This window comes from Micromys minutus (genome assembly GCF_963924665.1).
Source record: "Micromys minutus genome assembly, chromosome: 1".
NCBI classification, from domain to species: domain Eukaryota; kingdom Metazoa; phylum Chordata; class Mammalia; order Rodentia; family Muridae; genus Micromys; species Micromys minutus.
Genome location: NC_137969.1, coordinates 121,611,681 through 121,633,142, shown reverse-complemented (window position 1 = coordinate 121,633,142; position 21,462 = coordinate 121,611,681). Strand labels below are relative to the sequence as shown.

General features: G+C 44.3%; 1 protein-coding gene across 1 annotated transcript in view; it reads right to left on the bottom strand.

Moving 5' to 3' along the window:
• Positions 1–21,462, bottom strand: part of WDR19 (WD repeat domain 19) — a gene marked incomplete at its 3' end in the record, with an annotated part of 60,909 nt that overhangs the window by 9,908 nt on the left and 29,539 nt on the right. Inside the window, exons 13-28 of the mRNA XM_080909285.1 lie at positions 21,283–21,389; positions 20,531–20,653; positions 18,794–18,943; positions 17,828–17,975; positions 17,501–17,705; positions 14,788–14,947; positions 14,499–14,609; positions 12,134–12,243; positions 6,916–6,973; positions 5,400–5,540; positions 5,238–5,320; positions 4,771–4,854; positions 3,514–3,660; positions 2,776–2,900; positions 1,395–1,552; positions 326–394 (exon numbers count right to left, since the gene is read on the bottom strand). Coding sequence (XP_080765411.1) covers positions 326–394; positions 1,395–1,552; positions 2,776–2,900; positions 3,514–3,660; positions 4,771–4,854; positions 5,238–5,320; positions 5,400–5,540; positions 6,916–6,973; positions 12,134–12,243; positions 14,499–14,609; positions 14,788–14,947; positions 17,501–17,705; positions 17,828–17,975; positions 18,794–18,943; positions 20,531–20,653; positions 21,283–21,389 — 1,979 coding nt within the window. The remainder of the gene's footprint in view (positions 1–325; positions 395–1,394; positions 1,553–2,775; positions 2,901–3,513; positions 3,661–4,770; positions 4,855–5,237; positions 5,321–5,399; positions 5,541–6,915; positions 6,974–12,133; positions 12,244–14,498; positions 14,610–14,787; positions 14,948–17,500; positions 17,706–17,827; positions 17,976–18,793; positions 18,944–20,530; positions 20,654–21,282; positions 21,390–21,462) is intronic.

Genomic DNA, 21,462 nt, shown 5'->3' with positions numbered 1-21,462 from the left:
ATCTCCTCCCCCTGGGATTACAGGCACGTGCCAGCAAGCAGTGCTGGGGACTGAACCTAGGGTTTCCCAAATACACTCTATCAACTGAGCTACATTCAACCAACCAACCACCCACCCACCCACCCACCCACCCACCACCCATCCATCCATCCATCATCCATCTACCCACCCACCCACCCAACCAACCAACCAACCAACCAACCACCCACCACCCATCCATCCATCCATCATCCATCTACCCACCCACCCACCCAACCAACCAACCAACCAACCAACCAACCAAACTACTGGCATTCTTCAAAGTTCTGATTCAGCATTTACTTACAGTTTCGATCGCCATTTCTATTGCCACATTATCTTCTGAGCTTGGGCATTTCAGGAAGTGCTTTAGTGCCTAAAATGAGAGACGGGCAGCAGTGAGAATTCGTCAGGCCCTGCGCACTGGGAGTCAGCTTGTACAACAGATGAAGTGACTGGGTGCTCTGATCTCAGGGCTCCACACGGCCCTGGGTCTTCTGCCTGGTTTGGTGGATAGTGTCTTACTGGGTGGTCAGGAACGCACTGTGTAGGCCAGGCTGTGACCTCACAGAGACCTGCCTGCCTCTATATCCTAAATGTTCGGATTAAAGGTGTGTGCTACCTACCATCCTGGCAGATCTACTTCAAAGGCTGAGTCTAGTTTTTAAAAATAGAAAGATCCAGAGGATGTCTGAAAACCCTAGTTATGATTTCTGATGAAAGGAAAATGTAAAATGTGTTCTTTTCCATAGGAAGATTTAATTATTTCACCCATTGTTTTGTCTTATGTGTGCTTCTCATGAAGCCAGACATGCTTATGGCTAAATTCCCAGTCCCTTCATTTAACATTTGTGGTCACCCTGCTGGTTCATGGGGTGAGGGGTGGGGAAGTGGGCTGGGCTGGGGGTCTGTGAAGAACAGCAAGAGGAGTCTGACATGATGCAGAGGATCCAGCTGTCACAGTCACCTTAACCACAGTGCCTCTTCTTTGGACATTGTACTCCCTGCCTTAGGCAAAGTGAGTTCTAGTAGGGGAGCAAAGGGCTGACTTAGAGGCAGAGAAACTGGAGGCAGGAGCACAGTGGACTATGTAACCGGTGCAGGGAAACCTGGCTTGGGGTTACATTGATGGTATTTAGACTAGATGGGGACAGATGTGAGAGACTGTAGGGAGCGTGTGTGTGTGTGTGTGTGTGTGTGTGTGTGTGTGTGTGTGTGTGTGTGTGTGTGATTTCAAAACTGGCTCTGAGGGTGACGTGGGAACTCACTGATAGGTTTGTGCTTGGCCCAGGCTGATCTCCAGTGCCAACAGAAGCCATAGTGAAATTTCAAGTCTCAGTGTCTGGGAGCATACTGGCATGTAGAATATTTCCTACGGTCACTCCTGTGGTGTCTGGGGTGTTTCCTTGGCAAATACTAACCCGTGAATACTGGCCACACAGCAAGAAGAATTTTCCAGCCTGAAAATGTCTCTTTTCTCCTTCGAAATATAAGGCAATGCTTTGATAGTCGTCGTTAGTTGTGTCTTCAGCACCTACGGCAGACGTTTGCTGAGTACAGTATCTGAGTAGAACCTGATGACCTGTCACGGCCAATCTAACAACAGTATCTATGAGAGGTGTCTGAAAACAGAAGGCTGGGGCAGGGGCATGGCTCAGCAGGGGAAAGTTCAAAGCTGTGCCTATCAGAGGACCCAAGTTTGATTCCCAAAGTCCACTCAAAGTAGGAGAGAACCAACTCCACAAGGTTGTTGTCCTCTGGCCTCCAAACACAGTTACATGTGTGCTCTTCCTCCCACATCATAGTGTACACACACACACACACACACACACACACACACACACACACACACACAACCCAACCAACCAATCTTAAAAACCCAGGAGACTAAAAGCCCCTCAGAATTGAGCAGCAACTCTACCATCTTGTCCATCTTCATCACAAAGCATATTTACCATAATTACTTCAGATATTAATACGCTCCTGCCTCTGCTTCACTCTGAACAGGAATGAGAGGAAACGAGGCTTATGCGACAAGTTGGGCTATGATCTTCTATTATTCATTCAGAACGTACCATACTCAGACAGTGAGTCTCATATTATCCAACAGTAGGAACCACGTGTGTCTGACCTTAAGACACACCTGGAGCTTCAGAACGACAAGAAGCCAAACTAGATACCCAACATAAACACAATCCAGCTTTCTGTTTCTTCCAGCCAAACTCCAAACATCCATCCATCCATTACTGGGCCTCAAAGCCATCCTCCTACCTCAGCCTCCAGGTCTGACACTGCTTTTGTCTGTCCTTCCTTTTTCTGTCAGGTCTTTGTGTTGCCCAGTTATCTAATGATTTCCTACTGATGTGTTCCCTTGAAGTCTAAAATATTTTCCCCATGCTCTTATCAGCTCATAGGGGCATGCAATCACAAAAGGACAAATGTTTTATTGTCATACCTGTATGAGATACTTGGAATAGTCAAATTCATAAAGACAAAGTAAAATAATGGTCACCAGAGGCTGGGGACAAGGATCATTACTAAGTGGGGACAGAGTTTTAGTGTGGGCTGCTGACAAGGTAATAATCCCCCTCACCTTTAGGCAGTAGAGACCCTGAAACCCATCAGGTAATGTCTGTATGTCTGTGTCTACACAGTGTAGGTTACACAGTAGTGCCTGTGTGTACACCCATCTGAGCTTTAGATCACAAGAGTCAAGGTTCCAGTGATAACATACTTATGAGAAAGTAGGGCATTTACCAATGATGTCTGCGTAGATTTCCATTTTGTTGTGCTGCTGAGCCAGGGTGAAGGCTTCATTGTTACATTTGGACAGGACCAGAAACTGTATGGCAGACCCATAGTCACCAAGCTGTAGAAAGAATCTATGGCAGTAACTTTAGTTAGCTTTACTTTCACATCAAGTTTATGACTGTGATGGTTAAGATCATCAATTTGACAGGATCTAGAATCACCCAGGATGCGAACTTTTGGGCATGTCTATCTGAGGCATTTCCTAAGTTGGACTAAAGTGTGAAGATCCACACAGACGTGAGCCACACCAGTCCATGGGCTAGGATCCCAGACTAAGTGAAAGGAGAAAGTGAGCCGGGGCCAGCATCCATCTCTCCGCACTTCCTGCCTATGGATGCAACCTGACCAGCTTCCTCAGACTCCTACCACTTCTCCCACCATGATCGGCAGTGAGATCACGAATTGTGAGCCAAGATAAACCCTTCCTCCCTTAAGTTGCTTTTGTCAGGTATCTGGTCACAGTGATGAGAAACATAACCAATACTATGACTTACTTATAAAACCAAACATTTTTTTAACCAGGTAAAAATAAAAAGTTTATCTCATAACTGACCATAACAGCCACTGCATTCAAAATATCTAGGGCTAATAAAACATAAAAAGAATTTAGACATTTGATGAGGGGAGAGGGGGGGTCTTTCTTTTACACTTGTAAAAGGTCCAAGTGAACAAGTGTGCTGTCACCTGGCTACCATCTTGGCTCCGTCCAGAGACTGGGTCTCTCTAACGATGCTGACGGCCTTTTCAGGGTTGTTGAGGTGGTCCAGGTAGATGCGGATGACACTGTTCCACTGCTTTGCGTTTTCATATGCCACCACGGCTTCTTTATACCTGTGCGAAACAAGATTCATGTAAGCTCTTGTGCTGTCGTTTTGGGAGGGAGGTCAGCAAACGTGGGGGACACATTTCTATTGTGGTAGAAGCTTCTATTTTTCTGGGATTCTGTCTCCTTCAGAATCTAATACCAGGAACTCGCCAACTAAAATGTATTCTTCTTTAGGGGTTGGGTAAGTGAAGGGTAAAGAATTAATAATGAATTTTATTTTCTTCTCTGAACTAAAAGTATGTAATTTGTTTACATTTCACCGTGTTTCTGTTTTCAAGTGGTAAGACTGTACTATCAGTGTGGAATTATTTTAGAAAACAGAAATTACAGAATGTTTCATGGTAATCGGCATGAAGCTTTTCTAGTGAGATACAGAATGGTTGAGCTTTGAGTTCACCTCTAGGTGGCGCTCAGGACTTCTCAGCTCAGACTCATTCTGCTCTTCCAATTTCAACAAAACATTCAGGGTGTATTTCCCAAGGCTGCTCTCCTAAAGTGGAAGGCATTACCAACCTATAGGGCTTCTCAACAGACACCTCTGAAATCACTTTTCAAGGGCTGTAGAAATTTACACTTCCATCAGCTAAACACACTTTGGGAGCATGGCTGTTAGTTCACAATGAAGACAAACGTTAAATCTGGTGCATGTTCTTATGTGATTAGGGGTGGGGCTTCGGGGTGCAGGAGTGCACTTCATAACTACCTTCCCTACCCTCGATCTTTTTGTCCTCGGGCTTTTCCTAGTCGGGTTTTCAGTTTCTTGTACCCATTAAGTTGTAGAAATTCTCAGCACATTCAAGATAGTCCCTCTTCATTGCTATATTTAGTATCACACTGTGGCCTAAACAGCATGGGATCCATGTATCTATTCTTTGCTCCTTCTGGATGCTGAGGCCATCTTTCCTACCATGTTCGTGCCATATTGTGCCAAAACTTCCTTCCTTAGCCTCATTTAGAGGAGGCAGCAGCTGAATCTGGATACACACAGGTCTGCCATGCTGGAAAGCATTTCCAGTCTGGTCCTTCCCTCGAGAAGGACAGTGTTAAATGTCTTCTTTCTCTGCCTGCCTTCTGTGCACTCTCAGGCTTCGACAGACGTGGGAAACTGCACATACCTTCCGTCTGCCTCCTTAGCTTTGGCATACTGCAGGTGGATCTTTGGAGAGGAGACATGAGGTAGAAGTTCTCCAACTTTTGCCCTAGAAACAGAGTCGAGAACGCTATCAACGCCATTTCTGACCAGGAGTAGTTCACAACCAAGCACCAGCTCCCCTTCCGTAGTGCAACTACAAGCATGCAGACATCTTGGCTCCTGTACACAATCCAGATGTAACTGCCTTTTCTCCTGATGCCTCCTCCCCCACCAAGCAGGTCAGAAAGATAAAGGTGAGTGCATTAACTCTTTCAGGAAAATAAGGGTTTTGTTTTTCCCCAATTTTATTTGGTTTAGGATGCTCTTTGGGATTGACTATGGATCCAAACTCATCTACAAAGTAACTTCAGAGATGGCAGGCAGAACCCAGGGTGAGAACAGAGTGGACAGACCCCTTTCCAAATCTACCTGGAAACTGCCAGCCCTTACCAGTTCTTGCAGCGGATGTAGACAGAAGCAGCTCTATCGTAATACTGCCCCTTTTCGTACAGCTGGGCTGCTTCTGAAAATTGCTGCAATAATAAAGGGAACTTAGGAGACCGAACTTGTTATGATTTGAGCACAGGGATGTTTGTGAAGATGGAGGAATACCTTCATGTTCTCCAGTATGGCTCCACAGTCTCTTTTCAGGACCCTGCTGGGGTGTTTGAGGGCTTGGTTAGCTCCTCTGCGGATGTCTCCCATTCTAATGGACATCTGAGCCACTCCGGCCAGGCACACTTCGTCGTGTTCCTATGACAACAAGACAAGGCTAGCACATCCTACCTAGTTTAACACCGTATCCTTTAGCCAGCCAACGGCTACAGCTAGCTTATTTAAAAACCTCACTGCTTTGAAATTAACATTTCAAAAATATCAGCTAATACAAAGTTCTTGTTTCTTCTCAGAGGTTTTAGCCTTATAAATAAAAGTTTTGTGATTCCTTGTGAGAATGTCTTGTTTTATACCACTTGGTATAAAGGTATATCCAAAAGCAATATACTAGTTATTATAGCATAAATACCATAAATAAAAGGGGAATCATTAATCAAATTGAAGACCTCTGTACTTTGTATGATTATACTACGTATGAGAACTGTTTAGGTCATTAAAGACAATTATAAACTTCTAATGTTTGCAGCAGGGTCTCTCAAGGCAGTTCTGGTTAACCTTAAAACTTACTAGGTAATCCTATATACATATATAAATACACATAAATACATATATACAAACATGCATTATATAACTTTTAAATAAAAACTTTATTTTATTATTTTATGTGTATGAGTATTTTGCTTACATGTATGTCTATGTAACATATGTCCTTAGAGTTAAGGACAACAGTGACCATGTAGGACCAGGACTTGAAGCTAAGACCTCTGGAAGAGTAGCAGCCAGTGCTCTTAACTACTGAGCCATCTCTCCAGCCCAAAGAGATTACCAAAACTTCATAAGCGCAAAAGTCATATGAAATCATAGTTAGCCTGTGACACATATGGACATAATATGGATTTTTTTTTAAAAAAGAAATCAACAGGCAAAAATCAACCTGGTCCTATTGTGTGCAAAGCTGTGTGTACCTCCCATGGCCTTTCCCGGCAAGAGCACACGGCTCCTTCAGTCTCTTAGGGGCATCTGTGCACCTCTCTCAGTCTCTTAGGGGCATCTGTGCACCTCTCTCAGCCTCTCAGGGGTATCTGTGCACCTCTCTCAGGATCTTAGGGGCATCTGTGCACCTCTCTCAGGATCTTAGGGGCATCTGTGCACCTCTCTCAGGATCTCAGGGGCATCTGTGCACCTCTCTCAGGATGGCACAGGCTTTCTCATCTATTCGTTCACTGAACGACACTGGCTTATAAATGAGATAGAATAAAAATTTTACTTCTAATCTTATTTAGAAGCTTATATCTAGGATGTAATGGCAAACAGGTGCATGGATAAAATATATTGCCTTCTTTAGTTTAAAGTGATTTAAGCATATTATTGTAAAGTGTTAATAAACTGGACAATTAGGTTCACTACTAGACACTGAATAACTAAATGCAAATAAGATCCGGATTAAAAACAAAACAAAACAGAAAACACACTCCTGGGCCAGTAGGCACATCTTGGATTTCTGCAAGGTTACCTTATTATCGCCGGTGATACCTTTCTCGTAATGAGCCAAAGCATTCACATAATCACCTCTGGAAGGAAAAGATCACAGTGAATTAACCCACATGTAAGTCTTTGACACACACACTTTAAAGATACTCGCAGCCACATGGCTCAGGAAAGATGCTATTCGACACAAAGGGCAGCATGCTCTCATCTCACTACTGTGAAAACGTTCTGGGTTGTGCTATGTCTTAAGATACTTACCAGGTGGTATGTTAGGCATTTTGGGGACTATGGGTCCCTGTTAGTTAATTATTTCCTCTAGGGCACAAATGACAACCACATAGTCATAGAGACCTAGTTTTTCCAAATGCAAAATATTTGTAAGAATGCACATGGTAAGAACTGGGGACAATTCAGCAGCTGAGGCTTTCGCTGTCACGCCTGACCTCTGTTTGATATAAAAAAGGAGTGATTCCTGCAAGCTGCTCTCTGAGCTTCACACATGTACTATGATGCATGCATGCACACGTGTGTGTGTGCACACACACACAGATATTTGATTTATTTAAAGGCTCACCTATAATGTAATTGTGCCAGCATGTTCAGTTGCTTGGCAAAATAGCTGAGGAAAATGAACTTATTTTGTTGGATTGCACTTCTCAGATGCTCCTGCCTATCACTCTGGGCAAGAGCACATGGCAGAGCGAGCTGCTCACTTCACGGCAGCCACAGAGCAGAGGACCCAATACAGTGCTCAGGGCAGGCCCTAATGATGTAACTTCCTTCTTCCAGGCCCCAGCTCCTAAACGTTCTACCACCTCTGACGTCAGTCTGGAGACCACTTGTTTGACACGTGGTCTTCAAGTTCACTGAGGACCCGGAACACAACAATAACATGGATCCTGTACCCAAGACTGAAAATAACATAGACTTGTAAATCCACAACCAGCATCTTCAACTGTGGGTCATGACCCCATAGCTGAGTGTGGGGCTCACAGAAGCACCTGATAGAGTAAAAGCAGTAAAAAAATTAAAAATCATACACATAAAGAATCCAAGGTGTTTCTCAGGCCCAGTCATTCAGAGCCTGTGACGTCACTGCCGCTTTGGTGCCGATCATACTGCTCTGTGCACACAGCCTCAGATCCCACGCTCAGATGTGTAACCTGCCATATTTTCTCTAGACGTTCAGTCTTCTGCCCTTACAGAGCTACAATGGCATAACCATAGCTTAGTCAGGGTTTAACTGTGGAAAACAATATTTACCATTTTCTACCACATGCATCAGCATGTAAGTATCAAACTAGTGTATCACTCACTGCATTGTGTCAGAGCGTGTGATCTTTCAAAACTGCTGTCTGAGCTGCTGACTGGAGTGTCATTAAAAAGAGAAATCATTCACTGAATTTTGGCTTGGGATTAGGACAGAATTCCCAACAATTTCTGAAATGGCCCTAAACGTACTTTTGGCATTTTTATTATATATGTATTTATGTGAAACTCTGGCATTAGAGATAACGTTATCAATAAACTCTAGAAAACAGTAATGATGATCATGTCCTGCAGTATAGAATGTCCAGGCAAACTTCATTCTTTGTGTAAAAATACATAGAGATATATTTTATTAGGATTCAAATCTGCCTTCATCTTAAGTGGTAAGATTATGTGTGTGTGTGTGTGTGTGTGTGTGTGTATGTGTATGTATGTATATCTGTGCATGTGCATATGACCTTGTATGCATATGTGGAGGCCAGAGGCTGGGGTCAGCCATCTGTCTCTACTGTTTTTCACATTATTTTCTAAAATATTATTTTTATTTTATGTGTCTGAGTGTAGCCTTCATATGTGTATGCACGTGTGTCCGACAGAGGTTAGAAGAGGACACAGAATCCCCTGGAATTGTGTTATGGCATCAGATGGGCGTGGGAACCTCACTGAGGCCCTCCACAAGAACAACAAGCACTTTGAACTCTTGGCCACTCTCAAGCCCTCCAGCTAGTCTTGAGCAGGATCTTGCTAAGGTTTGGTCCGTTGCTATGTATTCTAATGCTAATTCTTTACCTCAAGGTCTAGGCCTGCGAGTGAGTTCTCCCGGTTACCAAGCTTTTGCTGGGCAAACCTTGTTCCTTAACTGAAAACTCTTGGTTAAATAAAAATGGCTACAGCCAACTCCTGGAGAGACTAGAGGTAGGCGGGTTTTACAGTTACCAGGTTGAGTGGAGCAGGAAAGAGCAGAAGAGACGGACGGTGAGCACATGGCCAGGAGTATCTGGGGCACACGGCTGGGGCGGCGGCCGGGCCGGCAGTTAGAACAGTAGAGTGGGGTTAGCCCTAGTAATGCTCAAAGCCAAGAAACCATAGGCTCTTTCACTGAGTCTAGAGCTCACCATCTGGCTAGGACACCCCCACCTCCCATCTGGGATTCCAGGCAAGTGCCACCCTCCTGGCTTTTCTTTTCATGGTGCGGGGAATCCAAACTCAGGCCCTTGTGTTTATACAGCAAGTGCTTTAGTCAGTGAACTGCATCTCTGGTACCAAAGAACTGTCAAAAATACATGTCTCTATGACTTAACAGCAAATATTTGATCTCGATATTCTAGACCTATCTACTTGGGGTTGCATAAAAACTTCTTGGGGCTACAAACAATGTTTATGAGGCTCTGGTCTGACAGACTTACTTATCTGCATTTCTCAGTACAGTGACGTGCACACGACACTTTATTTGACCTGTCTTCCTCTGAGCAACCACACCCTCCGCTGTAGTCAACCCACTCTGAAATAGCATTAAGATTCATTCAGAGCCCCTTCATCAGCTCAGGCAAACGCTCCAGGTTCTGTGAGGCTCACTCAGTTCCTGAATCTACTGACAGATAACAAAAGCTTCAGAAGGGAAGCTGTGCCGCTGATTGAAGACTTTCTTTCATCAGCCCAGGGCTTCACAGTCAGCGAGTCTCCTGAATAGGAATGTCTAATTTGGGTCCAATTATATCAGCCCACCTAGGGACACCTCCTGACAAGAAGAGTTAGTCTCTTGCCCAGTACCCTGCTCAATTAGGAGACTCTAAATTAAGATTTTAGAGCCCTCTATTTTTAGCTCATGCCCTTTACTGTTACTTCATTTCGAACTTCTCATAGGAATCTAGCTCACTAGTAGAAGCCCCACCGGAGAGCTAAACCTCTCAGGATTTGACAGACCGGTTCTGCTTTAACACATAAGGGTTGTGGATACCTAACGGAGAGCCGGGCTTCGAGACCAGCAGCGGGTGCTTGATGAGAAAATACACTCAGGCTATTATCGGGGACGCTTTTGAGCTGTTAGGGGCTGGCAGTGTTAGGTCAGGGGTGAGATCATACACAAATAGCTTCACGGTCACATGCCACTGCCAAAGTTAAGCTTCTGACTAACCTAGTCAGAGCTAACTCGAGTCAGGTAAAGTCTCTCTCTCTCTCTCTCTCTCTCTCTCTCTCTCTCTCTCTCTCTCTCTCTCTCTGTGTGTGTGTGTGTATGAGCCACATGTGTGTAGGTTTCTGGGAAGGCTGGATGAGGGTATCTGATGCCCAGGATCAGTTGAGAACCATCTGACTTGGGTGCTGGGAACAAAACCCAAGTCCTTTGGAAGAGCAGCAAGAACTTTTAACCACTGAGCATCTCTCCAGCCTCCAGATAGAAAAGTACTAAATGAGGAGTCCTGATTTGAAATAAAAGAGGACATTTTGGCATAATAATTTATACAAGTAAAGTTTGTGTGATAATATCCTTCATGAATCCATTGTATGAAAATAATGCAGAATTAAATGGTTTTGTTGTTTTTTTTTTTTTTAAAGTAAATATAGGGCTGGAGAGGTGGCTCAGTGGTCAAGAGCACTGACTGCTCTTCCACAGGTGCTGAGTTCAAATCCCAACAACCACATGGTGCCTCACAACCATCTGTAATGGGATCTGATGCCCTCTTCTGGTATGTCTGAAGACAGCTACAGTGTACTTATATAAAATAAATGAATAAATCTTTTTTAAAAAAAAAGTAAATATAACCACAAACTAGCATTTTTCCAAAATCTAATATTTTTAAAATTTGAAATATATCTTAATAAATATCAAGAAAACCTGTCTAGTTGCAGTGTTGTCAGTGACTGTGTGAGTTTATGTCTGAAAACAAATGGCTACACCCTGTGCAGTGGTGTGCTCTGGGCGCAGTGACCACAGCTGGACGCTAATTTAAAACTGACTATTGAATACTTCTAAAGCGGCTTTTATGCATCACGATAAGAAAAGTGATACAGTCTGTCAACTGGCAGCTGAGATGACCGTCACAGTTGGGGATTCCGAAGCTATGTGGAGCCCCCATCCATGTATGCGGCATTCCGAAGGCAGCGGTCATCGTCCTCAGGAGAGCTTCTCCCTCACCGCTCGCCACGGCTCAGTTCTCGCCCGTATGCAAATCAATCCGTGAAAGAGAAAAATTCTACAACTTTAAGATCTGGTTGAAGCTGCTCCTGCCCTCTAGTTTTGGAACTTAACTGCTGCAGTGACAGCATTTCGGGGACAGTACTACTAAGTCACCAGGGTCGTGATTAAAGGGTGGAAGGGAATGCTCTCGTCTCCTCTTATTCTTTAGCCTTCCATAGTGTAAAAATTCAAGAATAAGCTTTAACCTAAGTGTGGGTGACTTCGATTTGGGTTTCCCAGCTCTACATCTATGAGAAGTTTCTAGTTTCAAAAGGTTGCTTTATTTTAGATTGGGTATGTGAGTTCGTGCACAGATGTGTGGTTAACTGCAGGGTCCAGAGGTGAGACATCCCCTGGAGCTGGGCTTACAGGTCGGTGTGAGCCACCTGTGTGGGTGTTGGAAACCAAACTTGGGTCCTTGGGAGGAATGCTCTTAAATGTTGAGCAGTCTCTCCCGCCAGAATTTTCTGGTCTTGGTAAATAACATAGTGTAGTGGTTTGAATATGCTTAGCCCATAGGGAGTGGCATTGTTAGGAGGTGTGGCCTGGATGGAGGAAGTGTGTCATGGTGGGGGTGAACTTCAGAGTCCTCTTCTTATGCTCAGGCTCCACCCATGGCAGAAAAGAGCTTCCTCCTAGCTGTCTGAGGATGCCCGTCTTCCTGGTTGCTTCAGATCAAGATGCAGAACTCTCAGCTCCTTTCTCCTTAACTCTACTCCCCCTCCGCCTCCATTACTGAAGAACACTGAAGAATCAGTGACAGTTTGGAACTGCTGAGAAGACACGGGCAAGGACTCACGTGAACTCCAGTTGGATGGCGTACTCTTTGGATATGAAGGGTATCTGGTCTGGGGCCAGCCGCTTCGCCAGCTGCAGAGCGCTGTCCCAGTGCTGAAGGTCCCGCCTCATCTGATGGAGAGACAAAGCCCTAAGGTCCAGAAAGGGAGCGTGCTTTTCAAAGTCACCACAGAGTCAGGCTTAGTGAAAGAAGTCCATTTTTCCTTAAATAATAAAGCTTTCTATTTACACAGACACTGTCATAAGACACATCTGTCCAAGTGTCTTCTAGACGGGAAAAAAATCTCAGCTAGTCGGGTAGTCTCAGCAGTTAATCCTACCTAACAAAATTTTATTCTTTAGTATTTTTCCCAATGAGATATTAAAGCTAATACAATCAATTAATTGAAAATTTCACCTTAGAAGGACACCAATAAAAAAACTAGGAAACACTTTAGGAATTGACTTCCTTCCTTCCTTGGTGAGGCAGGATTTTGCTATGTATTCCTGGCTGGCCTGGAACTCACGACGTAGCCCAGGCTGGCTTTGAACTTGCTGAAACCTTCCTGTGTCTGTTTCTTGCTGGGATTGCAGACATGAGCTGCTAACTTGGCTGGAATCAAGGCAAGTTTCCCTTTTCTTTTTTTCTAAGTCACACTTATTTATGTCCGTGGGCATGAGGACACGTTGTTACAGTGTGTATGGAGGTCAGAGGACAACTCTCAAGAGTCAGTTTTCTCCTTGTACACGTGGGTTCTGGGGATCCAGGACAAGTCACCAGGCTTGGTGGCCAGCACCTTACCAAGTGAGTCATCTTGGCCCCAATATGGGTTCTTAGGTAATTTGAAGCTATGTTGCAACAAGAATAACAGAAAACACAACACATAAAGCATCTTTCCTCCTGGATCCTGTGGTCTCTTACAGTTATCTGGCAAACAATCCCAAATATAACAGGTCACTACTGAGAATCTGCCCGTTCATTCGTCACTGATTTACACTGTAAAGAACTCGCAGCTAACTTCCTAAGTGCTGTCTTCTTATCAGGTTCTGTCTAGAACATGAGCTTATTGTATTTTTCATAGCTATCTTTGGCAATATTGTTTCTGTTTCAGAGACCCAGAAATGGAAGCAAAGACAGGCCAGGTCTTATGCTAGGCTACACTGCTAGTAAGAGAGAGCAGGTGGGAAGCAGGGCTCTTTACCTACATTGCTTGTCTTGCCAAGTGAGGCTGAAGGAACTGGAGGGTGCTATGTAACTACTGCACAATATTATGTATATATTACGTATTATTATATTATATATTATATAAATATATTATAAAAGATGGATTCAACTTATTTTCAATATCTTTGAGAAGAGATGACCAGAAGCTCTGAGTTTGTTTGCTTATTTCTGGCTACTACTAGTTATATAAATTACTTCAAATTAATTGTACTCTAAACCCATTTTCCTGCCCCACTACCCTGAGGGTCAGTCAGGCATTATTACCCACACTTTAAATAAGAAGGACCTGGGCTGGAGAGATGGCTCAGTGGTTAAGAGCACTGTCTGCTCTTCCAGAGGTCCTGAGTTCAAATCCTAGCAACCACATGGTGGCTCACGACCATCTGGGATCAGATGTTCTCTTCTGGTGTGTCTGAAGACAGTAACAGTGTACTCAAATAAATAAAATAAATAAATCTTAAGAAAAAGAAAGAAAGACCTAACCTGAGAGGTCAAAGAACATGCCCAAGGTCACAGACAGGTAGAATCTGAATCCAGATGTGCCTCACAAGCCCCCCTCAACCCCCACCCAGACAGTCTTGCTATGTAGCTTTGTCTAACCTGGAACTTGTTATTTGGGCCGGGCTGACCTTGAACTACAGCTTCTGTCAGGTAGGGAGCCAGCTGTCTGCAGACCTCCCTTTCCCTCTGACTCAGAACTTAACCCACATTCTGTTCAGTTCCCCATCTGCAACCTTAAGCTCCTCACACAGGAGGAACTGATCAAGGTCCTCATGTGGGAAATAGAGAAAATAACAGCACTAGTCTGTAAGATGGATGTGGAGGGTTAAAGGAGTTAATACAGATCAGGTGCTTAGAACGGCGCCTGGGCAACATGAACAATCACCGAATGACATCTACTTTCCTTTTACAGTTTTGTAAGTTACACTCAGTCTTCTCTCTTTGGACACATTTAGACTTTGAATTATTTAGCAATGCTACAACACCATGTCTTTTTTATACCTCCACTGAATGCAGGATGAAAGTGGTTTGGAAGTTAATGAGTACTCAGGGGCTCTGAAAGCTGAATGTCTACTTGTCAGGAGAGGAAGCCGGGTGGTGCCTGGTGCAGCCAAGTCTGACCGTAGAGAAGGGTGACTGCCCATTCTCTTTGCTGTCATACCTCCAGGGCTGCCACAGGGCAGTTGGATGCCAGGTACAGGTCCTGAGCCAGGTTGAAGTCATTAGTAAACATGGCGAGATGTCCTGCCAAAAGATTGTAGTCCTCAATTCCCTACAAAGAAAAGCAGTTGCCGATGAGAAGAAATATAAGGATTTTATTTTTCAAAGGCTTTGCCCCATAGGAAGTGGTATCAGAGGACCTATCCAGTTGCTTGAACTGAGACTGAAAGGTGGATGCTGAATGAGCAGCATCTACAATGTGTTCTAATGAGTCACGAGATACTGCATACCTTTATTTGTTCCAAGGACATCACTGTGCCAACATCCCCCATCGTCCGGGAAACTCGGATAGCAAACTCCACCTCCATGTGATGCAGACAGGCTCTGGCCAGCTCGCCCCATGAAGTGCGGTCGTTTAGCATTTTGCATATATCCCAAGCATCAGAAAACCTAGGATTGAGTGCACAGACTGAACCATAGCGCTGCTTGTCACCTACTAGGGGGTCTTTAGACAGCATGTCACAAGACATTGCGTGCTAGAGAAATCCTCAAAACATTTCTTAACCTATCATTAGCATTTGCAAGTTATGAAATGTAAAACTTTTTTCTTTGCATAGTTTTTTTACCTTCTTGCTGCATGTGTGTGGGTGTGTATGTGTGTGTACTTGTGTGTGGCCAAGGAGGCTGGAGGAGGAGATTAGTATTCTGCTCTATTGCCTTAATCCCTTGAGGCAGGGACTTGGACCGAATGTGGATTTCATGGTTTTAGAATAAGGCAGGGTAGGCAGCCCCAGACACTCCTGGCTTTGTACATGGGTACTAGGGACACGAACTCAGGTTTCCAGGATGGTGAAGCATCTCCCGGCCCCTTTCTTACCATCTTCTATAGTCAGAATTTACTCTCTATAATCAGCCCCTTCCCACCACCAATTAACAACTAATTCTAATTTTTAAAATTCCACAACAAAGAGTTGAAAATTATTTTTGTTCTCACTTAAACCTAATAAGACTAGTACTCTAGGCTCGGCCTGGTGGCACACACCTTAAAATGTCAACACTTGGGAGGCATTAAACTTGAGTTTGAGGCCAGCTGGTCTACAAAGAGTTTGAGGACAGCAAGGGCTACCTAGAGAGATCATATCTCAAACAACAAAACAAAACAAAATGCCCCCAGTCCTTGAACCCTACAAATGTATACATTTCAGAGTTAAGCAAATAGATGTTCAGGCACAGATGTTCCCTGTTGCCATTGCTTCCCCATAACTCTCTCTCTCTCTCTCTCTCTCTCTCTCTCTCTCTCTCTCTCTCTCTCTCTCTCTCTCTCTCTCTCTGTGTGTGTGTGTGTGTGTGTGTGTGTCTGGACAAATGCACAGTGAGAGAGGAGGAAAGAGTAAAAATAGAAAACTATAAAACAGTGGTTCTCAACCTGGTGGTTGTTGGTTGCAACCTTTTTGGGGGTCAAACCACCCTTTCACAGGGGTCAAACCACCCTTTCACTGGGGTCAAACCACTCTTTCACAGGGGTCTTCCACCCTTTCACAGGGATCAAACCACCCTTTCACTGGGGTCTTCCACCCTTTCACAGGGTCTTCCACCCTTTCACAGGGGTCTTTTAAGACCATCAATGTGCCTTTAATCCCAGCACTCAGGAGGCAGAAGCAGTTGGATCTCTGTGTTCAAGGCCAGCCTAGTCTACAAAGTAAATTCCAGGGTAGCCAGGGGTGTTATACAGAGAAATCCTGTCTCAAAAAGCCAACAACAACAACATTAAACAACAACAACAACAAAAAGAAAACAGATATTTATATTACAATTCATAACAGTAGCAAAAGTATAAAGTTACAAAGTACCAATAAAGATAATTTATGATTGGGGTCACTACAACATGAGGTACCGTATTAAAGGGTCACAGCATTAGAAAGGTTGAGAATCACTGCTCTAGAAGATGATGTTTTTAGGCGGGGCAAGTTAAATGAAGATAGATTTGTTTTATTTTGTTGACGCAGGATCTTGCTATATAGCCCAAGCTGGCCTAAAACTTGAGATCCTCTCAAGCACGGGGATGGCAGGGGCAGACCACTGCCTTTGGCTACTGAGGACACTTACATTTCTCTTTTGTTTTGAACTGTGCCAGGGATGGATCCCAGGGCCCTGAGCACAACTGGTGAGTTCTCTGTGCTAAGCTGAAGCCCTAGCCACGAAGACAGTGTCTGTAGTCAGTCTACATGGTGATAAGAAAGTCACGAGGGGAGAGTCATCCATGAAGGACGATTAGAGAAGAGCACAGAGATCACAGAACCTGAGGAACTACTCAAGACACGGCCAGAGGAATCAGGGCCGCAGGAACTCCCAGATGCCCTACACAAGAAAGGGGGGGGGGAGAGAGAGAGAGAGAGAGAGAGAGAGAGAGAGAGAGGAAAAAGGAATCTCAAGCAAAGCAAAAGTCAAACTTCAATGTTTGTTTAATAGTTAGAACTTTCCAGCAATGGGGCTATTTGTGGCTCTGTGAGCTTTTCTCACAGTAAAGCACTTATAAAAGCCCTATCAGCCAACAGCACTTCCTTTAGAATCTACATGTGTGTTCACATCCACGGTCTTTATTATGTGTATATGTGTGAGTGTGTGTGAACATACATGTGTATCTCAGGAGTACATGTGTATATGGTGCAGTACTCGGAGGCCAGCAGACAATCGTGGGTGTTTCTCAAATGCCGTCCACCCTTTCTTGAGACAGAGTCTATAACTGACCCACACTTGCTATACAGGCTGGGCTGGCTGGCCAGAGAGCCCCAGCAACCCAGCTGCGCTTACGCCATTATAGCCAGCTTCCTTTCAGTGTGGGCTCTGGGAACCGAACTCAGGTCCTCATGCTTGCAAGCAAGCACTTTAGCCCAGGCCACCTCGCCAGTGCCACGTATCTGTTCTCCACACTCTAATATGCACACCTGCTGGGTAGGCCATGAAGGCAAAGAGCTGTGCTCCGTCATTTCTGCTCCCACCTACCGCTTGAGCATCAGGGTCTGCGTCAGCATTTGCCTCAGGTCAGTAGGCTCTGTGTCTTTTATGCTGTCAAGGAAGCTGTGGGTGCTGAGGTAGATGGAGTTGATTTTCCCACTCTGTGTCTGGCAGGTCAGTTCTCCATTGTATAACAGCAAAGGCTTATGGGAGAAGGGAAGTTTAGTGCCACCAGCCAAAATCACCTTGGATCCTGTGTCAGAAAACAGACCACTTAATACCGCAGCTAATGCTCGGCACAGATAGCAGGAAGCTTTCCGACTTCACTACAATGGGCGCTCATTCATTGGTAAAAGCACAGCGAGTGATTGGTACCTTGGATGGTGTCCTTGTGGAACACATACGTGTACGCCTTGTCATCGTCATACGCAATAAACACACCTTTATCCATCGGCCAGTTCTCCCAGAGAACGCCTTTAATGGTTGGCGAGAAGTCTGGAATCTCATAGGTAGCATCATTAACCTACAACATAGGATTCACGCATTTGTCTTGTTAAGAGCCTGCCTGAAGCTGCAGCAGGCATGGCTTCCTGGCTCATCTCCGGCCGAACATCACTCTCTCTGCAGCCTCTTTCTTCAGCGGGAGAGCTTCTCTTCCTGTTACTGAACTACGTGCGGCTTGGGAAAAAAAAAAAAAGAACCCAGAACTGGGCAAATTCAGGGTATCATATAAAACCGGACTAGTTTATAAGGAAAAAAACCAAAACAGTAAGTTTAGACACCGTGGCTCCAAGTTACTAAAACGCTGCTCAAGATGGATGGAACAACTTTCTTGTCTATTTATTTTTGAGTCAAGACTTGAGCAGCTGAGGCGAGCCTGGGCTACATGGGACAATAACAATGTCCCCACAACAATGACAACTTTCTGTGTGAAGGATACTATAAACACAGAATAGAGACACGTTTCCTTGTCATTGCTCACTAGCAGGATATTAGAAAGACAGCAAAGAACAACAGTCTTTAGCTATCTGGAAGAGAAAACTGTAAACAGGTGCTGCACACACCTTTAATCCTAGCCCTGAGGCTGAGGCAGGTGGCTCACTGTGAGTTCATGGCCAGAATGGTCTATAGAAGTTCTGGGCAGCCATGGCTACAAAATGGAGATCCCGTGTCTCAGAAATAGAGAAAACAACCCCATTCTTACTTTACTGCATTAGAAACTTGAGTTTTGTTTTGTCTCCTAGCACCGGGTACTGAGCCAGGAAATGAAGCTTGCTGGACAAACACTTCGCCATCACAGAGATATACCTCAGCCCACATTTTCAAGTTTTCTAGACTTACAGGACAGTAAACAAATCCTTCACTCTTTTCATCAATGAAAACCAATCTGGTTCCATTTGGATCAGGAAATAGCTTTTTCACACCAACAGGATGCCGGTAATCATTAACAAACTGCCAGTCTTCGATGAAGAAATACTGAATAATGCCAGTCTAGAAAATTAAAAACAAAAAGCAATACAAAACAAAACAAACAAACAAACAAACAAAAACAACGTCTAATCAAGGAACTGTAAAATGTGGTTAAGAAAATACTGACTTTCCACATAAAATTATCCAGAGGATAATCTTAAAAGAAAAATATTATTACTCTTGGTAAAGGGAGAGGCTAATGCATTTAATGTATTTGGGAAAGTATAGACTCTGGAGAAATAAAATGGGAATTCAGAAGTGATTCAATAATCTAGTGACTGTAATCTGTTTAGTGACATGTGCTCACAATCCATTTATAGATTCTCTACTTGCTAGGGAAACTTAAGAAAAAATCCAGCAGAACCCAATTAAGCAACTACCAACTCTACAGCGGGCTGTGTAGTCTGTCACGCCCACTGCGTGACAGACGAGGTGGTCTCGGGGAAGTGTACATGAAGCAGATTCTTGCCTGCTTCCAGAGAAGCATGGAGCCATCCAGTGCACTTTCCTTCGGGTTTGGCTATGAGTGTGGACTGCCTGCCTGCTCCGGCCGCTTCAGTCTAGTGAGGCCCTGCAGGCTGCACACGGCCACATGCTCAACTGGCTTGGCTGTGTTCACCTGCTGGGGCTTGTCTTCCTACTCATCTGCACAGCCACACCCAGACCAACCGAGCTGCTCAGGAAGCACTGAGCGACCCGACAGGGGGGATCTATGAAACACGGAGGGAAAAAGTATCTACACGGTTCTAAGAAATGTTTCCAGAGAGTTGAGGATGACTAAGTCGTTTTTTTTGAGGTGAGTATTGCTTGACATGAAAATTAGACAAAAGCACTATAGAAAACAAGAAACCAGGTAGTGCATGCCTTTAATTCTGGCACTGGCGGGGGCAAGTGGATCTCTGTGAATTCAAGACCTGCTTGGTCTACACACACAATGTTCCAGGTCAGCCAGGGCTACATAGGAAGAGCCCACCTCACAAGACTAAACAGAACAAAAACCTCCAATAACTGAAGCTGTAGTAAAACAGCGTTGGAGGGAGGCTCAGCAGTTAAAACCACTGGGATCAATTCCCAGTACCAGGGAAGGCACACAACTGTATGTAACTCTAATACCAAGGGATCTGACATCCTCTTCTGGCTTCAGAGGCCAAGCACATATGTGATACACAGGTAACTATGCAGACAAAGCACCATATACACAGAATCTAAATTAAAAATATATTAAAAAAACCCAAACAAACCAATGCACAAAAAACTGAGATTCCATTAACCACAAGCTCTAGCAAGCGATCCTAACTATTTAAAAAGGAGACTACATTAGTGCACACGAAGGAAAGGCTTGTTTAAAGCGTCAAGTGACAGCCAGCAGCCAGCTGAGTTGACAGAGTCCCACACATCAGATTCTAATCTACCCATTGCATTACACAATCAAGATTGCCTAAGATCACCAACCACGCATGCTACTAGGTTCTACAAGAATATAAATGGCCAGTAAATTCTTTATTTGTACTGAATTCAATAAAAGGAGGAGAAACAGGAAGAGGATCGAGATTGTAAAGTGAGAATTAGAACTTGTCCATGCTCCGCCTTCCAGAAACTAATACGTACGTCAGTCCCATAGATGAGGAAGTCACTAGTTAGAGCGTGGCACAAAATCCGGCACTTATCATCCATGGCTGGAAAGAGCCGAGTCTCACGTTCTTCCTGAGCGTCCAACATTTCATTTTCTATCTAAAACATAAGGGTGGTCCATTCAGAGGGTTCATTGATTCCCCTGAGTAAGTCAGGTGTACAGCTAGGGAAAGTGTCTTTTTTCCAAGCTCAACTATATAATCAGATGCTCCCTTAGGTCAGCTTACACATAAAACAGCTGGCTTCCAGGGCAGCCCTGGGCATCCTTTGTTTAGTGGGAGGTTTGTAAGCAGCAGCTCAGCTGCTGTCCAGAGTTCTGACCATGTTCTTCCCACATGCAGAGTCAGGAAAGAGATGTGTGCATGGATGCCCTGGTCTAGAATCCTGTCCTTACAGGTGCCAGTCTCTGGAACAGCTCAAGAGGCCAGTTTGGTGGATCCCTACGTGCAACATGGCCAGTTACAGCAGTGAGTGCGTTCTCTTAGGTACTCACAGCTCACCTATGGCTCCACCTAGATGCAAATCACCAACCAGGTCATTTTATTATAGCTGATGCTGTGAGTAGCACTCAGGACACAGCAGTAAGAAGCCAACCACATATCTCATACCGTGCATCCTTTACCCAACATGGTGTTTTCTAGCTAGTATGTACATTCTTGTTCCTTGGCCAAGGGTCTTGGTAATAAGACATCAAATTTAGGCTCCCAGGAAATTAGGATTCTACTTACCAAATGTAACTGGATTTTGCCTTCAAAGAGTGCGGCAGCATAGTCAGAGTGAAGGCAGATGCTGGCTACTGTTCCCAGATATTCCACATCTTTTAGCTTTTTGACAACTGTAGCAATTTCAAAAACATTTAAACACATTAAATTATAGGTAAAAACACTGCATGTATGTACCTGCAGATG